General features: G+C 40.7%; 1 protein-coding gene across 1 annotated transcript; it reads left to right on the top strand.

Moving 5' to 3' along the window:
• Positions 1 to 1,421: 1,421 nt before the first annotated feature.
• dusp6 (dual specificity phosphatase 6) lies at positions 1,422 to 4,536 on the top strand. Its single transcript, XM_056451960.1, has 3 exons — positions 1,422 to 2,294; positions 2,992 to 3,426; positions 3,989 to 4,536. The coding sequence occupies exons 1-3, from the start codon at positions 1,895 to 1,897 to the stop codon at positions 4,300 to 4,302; spliced, it is 1,149 nt and encodes a 382-aa protein (XP_056307935.1). The 5' UTR covers positions 1,422 to 1,894; the 3' UTR covers positions 4,303 to 4,536.
• The last annotated feature ends 1,282 nt before the right edge of the window (positions 4,537 to 5,818 follow it).

Below are 5,818 nucleotides of genomic sequence, written 5' to 3'. Positions count from 1 at the left end.
CTTTTTACCGAACACTGGTTTATCAGTATGCAATTCAAATCAACCTTGTTCTACTGCAACTGATATAGCAATTATTAAAACCGTGTGGTAATGACACGAGAAAATAGTATCAGTAACATCTGCTTTAATGCATTTGTGCGAATCCGGTGCAGCTGTTGAGGGATTTGTGAATGATTTTTTCAGAGCTGGCACACACAAGACGACGTTAGGTTCGAGGAAATGACCGAAGAGGAGGCAAAGAGACATTGGCAATTCGCATCTGGTGTTAAACTATTTTGATGGCTCCATTTATGTGTTTATTAGGCGATCATTTAGCGCGCGCTCCCTCATTCATTGAATTCGGATTGAGCAATCGATCAAAGGAATAACCTGATGGGAGCACGCGCGCTTTATTGTTATTACGTGATCTAATTATACTTTCATATGTTCAAGTTACAAGAAATATTAGCCCACCTAAAATGGGGGCTAATCTAAATTAGGGATTTTAACAGCAATACTTTGGATTTTACATGTTTTACGATTTTACGACTCTGTTTTACATATACATGTTTTACTGAACATGTTTTTAGGAAATAATTTAATAACACATAATTCTATGGATATTATGGTTTTACATATAACCATGCCAATACAGAAGCTTTTTTTAAAAAAATAATTAGCAATGATTTGTGTCACGTGTATTGTATTGGCACATGCCTAGTTGTTGTTATTTACAGATTGTATTCTAGCAAATATTTTCTAATCTTTTATAGGCCATCATTATGCATTTATATTTACTTCTACTATTTATTTATTTATTTTTTTTTCATGTATTTGCTCTTCAGTGCCTGGACTTTCAGCAGTGAAAACCACACTGAACTGAGCTAAACTGAACTTCAACTCCGAACACTGGACTGACAGTTTCAATTTACTAAAGCTTCTATGTTAAGCTGCTTTGACACAGTGTGCATTGTAAAGTCTTCATAGAAATAAAAACTAATTGAATTTTGACATTTATGTAAAACTGAAATATATATTTTATTTAAAGTGTGCATACGACACCAAAAAAGGACTCATTTGAGACAGAATCTATTCGCCTTACACTGTTTTACAGTACGTCAGCGGCGTACCATGCTCCACACACCGCCGCTGGACGAAACAGAAACACGACTAAACGGAGTTCAAGTGTGTAACCTGAGCACGAGGTATATGAACCCCTCACCAAATAACACTCGCACTCCTCCTTCCTTCCCGTGCAGCGCCTCTCTACTGTTTGTTTGCACTCCGCTGATCCGGAGCGGAAATTCCTTTCCGTTTTTGTGAATGACAAACTTATTAACAATTCATCAACACAGTCTGTTCCATCCGGCCCCGTTTCCAGGCGACGATCGCTCGGTGCCTTCTGATTGGCTGGCCGACATAATGTATCCATTGAAACGCCTCGCGCTTGTATCCATTCACTAGCTCGCAGTGACAGAGAGCGCATCTCGGACTTGAGGAGCGGAGGACGCAGTGTTGCATTCTCCAGGATAAACATCGAAAGGAAATAACCCTACGAAGCATTTTGCTTTTGCAATCGACATTGAGCTGGATATCTAGAGCGCTTCGTGCGAAAATCGACGACGAGAGAAAAGAGGTTATATAATAGGAAGTCAACGTCAGTGGCTCGCGCACTCACAGGCTAGTGTGAGTCATTGATAAATGCACACAGTTGCATGAATGGGGTGGAAGTAGATCGAGGCTGCGTTTGACTCTCGAAACAAACAAAAAAACGAGGATTTTAATCATCTCGACGGTGCACAAGAGACTTTAGCGTGTAAAAAGCTCAATGCTCCAGGCCTGAGACGTCTACGGCCTCTTGCAGCGCGTCTTCTCCGCATTTTAAGGTCTCACGGTACCCTACCGTATTTCACTAATGCTCGATAAGTTCAAACCCGTGCAGATCGATTCGGTCATGGCCATAAGCAAGACGGTAGAGTGGCTGAAGGAGCAGCTGGAAACGCGCAGGGACTGTTTGCTCGTTATGGACTGCCGAGCGCAAGAGCTCTACGAGTCGTCGCACGTTGAAACGGCCATTAACGTGGCCATCCCGAGCCTCATGCTCCGGCGACTCAAGAAAGGCAACCTGCCCATCAAGTCTCTGCTTTCTAACGGGGAAGACAGGGAAAGGTTCGCGCGGAGGTGCAAGACGGACACGATCGTGTTGTACGACGAGTACAGCCGCGAGTGGAATGAAAACATCGACGGCGGCTCCGTGTTGGGTTTACTGCTGAGGAGAATGAAGGACGAGGGCTACAAGGCTTTCTATCTCGAGGGTACGTACATTTTTTGCTTCATAAATCAAAATATTTGCTGTCGTATCTCATTTAGGTTATAGAATTTTTTTAATTACTCAGTAGTAGTCACTATGTCTTTCTGTTTCACTTGCAGAGATTCATTAGATACTTATAATACTCGTATTAACTAGTATATCTTTGTTTAATTGTGGTGTTTTGTAATTAGATATAAGTTTCAAATCTGAATTTGATGGAAATTTGAGGTTGAGCTAATAATAATAGAGAAGCTTCCATTTTGCATTGCTTGTGGCCCCAGTTGCATTCTGATTTTAATGGCTACTTCGTAGTTGGTTTAACACTGCTAGTCGTGAGATTAAGAATATTACTAGCAATTAGTATAGAAATGTAATTTTTCCAAATTTCTATTGTAGATTCCAGAAACTAGAACACTAGCACATGTTGCAGTTCTTGCTCTCTAGTAACATTGGCATTTGACTTTAATGGCTGCTGCATAGTTGCATTAAAATCAAGGATTAATCATTCTGAAAATGTAACTAGTAACAACAATAAACACAATACTTTATTTGCCTTGCAACAGGATTTAATATTAAAATAGTTAATAGTAAACAATAAAATAATGAATGGCTAAGAGTGAAACAAAATGATATTAGTCACTACTAAAATGAAAAATTATTTGGATCAGATGTTAAATGGATTTCTAACTTCTATTTTGCAGGTGGCTTCAGCAAATTTCAAACTGAATTTCCCACAATGTGCGAGACAAACCTCGATGGTTCCTCAAGCAGCAGTTCTCCTACCTCCCAGGTTCTGGGTCTCGGAGGGCTCAGAATCAGCTCTGACTCTTCGGACATTGAGTCGGATATCGACCGAGACCCAAGCAGTGCAACTGACTCAGATGGCAGCCCCCTTTCCAACCCCCAGCCCTCATTCCCTGTGGAGATCCTGCCACATCTGTATCTGGGCTGTGCTAAGGACTCCACAAACCTGGATATCCTGGAGGAGTTTGGCATCAAGTACATCTTGAACGTGACCCCTAATCTCCCCAACATGTTCGAGAATGCCGGGGAGTTTAAGTACAAGCAGATTCCCATCTCTGATCACTGGAGCCAGAATCTCTCGCAGTTTTTCCCTGAAGCCATCAGCTTTATTGGTAAGAATCGAATTATAATTTGTTTTTCATGCATTCCCAGTTTTGATTAAAAATATTGGGTCTTTAGTGTTGTAATGTTTGCATAGAAACATATCCCTCGGTTGTGCAATTGTGACACAAAGGCTTATGATGAAATGGGAGATGGAGGGGGGAGGCGGTAATTTGAGCTCAACAGGAAGGAAGCAAGCAGCATTGAAAGTAATCTAGGACAGAGCAATGTTTCGCCACACAATGAGGACCATTTACAGGGCACTGTTGACATCCTGTTAGCCTTGACAGGGCGCTGCCATGACTTCTACATTTACACGCCCAAATGGTACCATTGTCAAGTAACCTGACGAGCAGAAGGATCATTTGATTAACCTTAATAGCCCATTTCCACGTCACATTCTTAGAGAAAATAGGCGAGTTGTTTTCAGTCATGCACTAGAAATCCCACTGAATGAGGCCCCCTTTGTCAGCGCAGGCAGTGTAATGAATTCTGACAACCGGGGTTATGTACAATTGCATATTCATAAGTTGCACACAGATAACTAATCATCTTGTCCTTTTTTTCCCTCAGATGAGGCCCGTGGGCAGAAGTGCGGAGTGCTTGTTCACTGCCTTGCAGGCATCAGTCGTTCTGTCACCGTAACAGTGGCGTACCTCATGCAGAAGCTCAACCTGTCCATGAACGATGCTTATGACATTGTCAAAATGAAGAAGTCAAACATCTCGCCCAACTTTAACTTCATGGGTCAACTCTTGGACTTTGAGCGCACGTTAGGACTCAAGAGTCCGTGTGATAACCGTGTGCCGGCCCCAACCCAGCCACTGTACTTCACCACACCAACCAATCACAACGTTTTTCAGTTGGACCCTCTGGAGTCCACGTGAGGTCCTGCCATGACTTGATTCGAGTGAAATGCAAGTTTCTGTTTTTTCGACTCTAGTCAAGGGTTTCCTGACGTTATTGATGTTGGCTTGAGACGACGGCCGACCAGAGTAGCCAATGATGGGGCATGTGGTGTGCCCAGAGCTTCTACGCTGCTGTTTAATGGAGAGAGACCATGTGACTCTAAATCTCCAAGACTCTTCAAAGTAGTTTGTTTTATAAATATATATATATATATATATATATATATATATATATATATATATATATATATATATATATATATATATATATATATATATATATATATATATATATATATATATATATATATATATATATATATATATATACATATGCACATATTTAAGCATGGAAAGACTGTGGAAATGAAAAGAGCATCTGATTTTTTTGGGGCTGGCGTGCCAAAGAGACTTGACTGGAACTGAACAATGACAAATACATATTTGTTTTGTTTAGCACTTGCACCTTAACGTTTTCTAGGTGTGCCCTTCTTGTCTTCAATGAAGACTTGCCTGTTTTTGGGACGAGACTTCCCTTCGGTAATGATGGCAGAGTGTACTGTACTCCAACTTATTTGCGTGGAGAAATTTTTGACAACATTTATACTTATGTATATTAAGATGTCGGTAAGCCTTGCCGTAGTTAGAATACACCTGAACAGCTGTAGATTTTTCTTCTTCTTTTCATCCTCTTTATGTAAACCAACTGAATATCGATCAATATTATCTTTATCACCAAGTTAAATGCCAAATATTTCAACAGGTTTTTGCAACGATCATCAATATGTGTATATGTATAATATATTTCCAGTTTTGCTTTACGGATCGATTCCGCCTTTCTCAGCCTTTTAACCATTGTCACGAATCAGTCATCATTCTCTTGCCTTAGTTCTGTACATAAGAGTGTTATTGTGCGGTAACCTTGCAGAGCAGTTCCCCATGTGCTTCTTTTCACCAGGACGTTTTTATCAGACCCCACCATACAAGCTGCACGTTCAGAGGGGTCGTCCGAATTTGTACGTGTACGAGGCATTCCTCGAATGCTACCTGGCAGGGTTTCTGATGCATGCTCATTTAGGACCCATATGCCTTTATACTACTTGTTTTTTTTTTGTCATTTATATGGGGACGTTGGAAGGTTGAAGCAAGTAATGCTGATTTTTTTGTGTGCAAGGATTTGAGGTCTGTGTTGACAAAGCAGGGAGAACTTTTTTGGTCTCCTGTTCAGGGAAGTTCTGTGACATGCAATTTTTTTTGTGAGAAAAGTGATGGTTTTTCTGGAGGGTTTTGTTGTCCCTCGAAGCGAAGGCCTGGTCGGGCGAGGGGCTCTTTTACAAAACCCCTTCCCCCCAATGTTACGAATGTAAAGAAATGATAAGTTATTAATAAATTGCTATTTTGTCTATTCAAATCTATTCATGTCTCTCGGTTGTTTTTTCGCACACTAAATTCACTAGCCCACATTTCATCACTCAGCAGAATATTTTACTATGTG

Source organism: Danio aesculapii, chromosome 25 (assembly GCF_903798145.1).
Source record: "Danio aesculapii chromosome 25, fDanAes4.1, whole genome shotgun sequence".
Taxonomy (NCBI): Eukaryota; Metazoa; Chordata; class Actinopteri; order Cypriniformes; family Danionidae; genus Danio; species Danio aesculapii.
The sequence above is the reverse complement of the archived record's forward strand: the minus strand, read 5'-3'. Positions and strand labels throughout refer to the sequence as shown.

Bases quoted from the DNA above. Each gene is read 5' to 3' on its own strand.
- dusp6 (XM_056451960.1), top strand. From the start codon at position 1,895: ATGCTCGATAAGTTCAAACCCGTGCAGATCGATTCGGTCATGGCCATA. The intron at 2,295-2,991 runs GTACGTACATTT...TCTATTTTGCAG, and splicing joins CAAGGCTTTCTATCTCGAGG to GTGGCTTCAGCAAATTTCAA. The intron at 3,427-3,988 runs GTAAGAATCGAA...TTTTTCCCTCAG, and splicing joins TGAAGCCATCAGCTTTATTG to ATGAGGCCCGTGGGCAGAAG.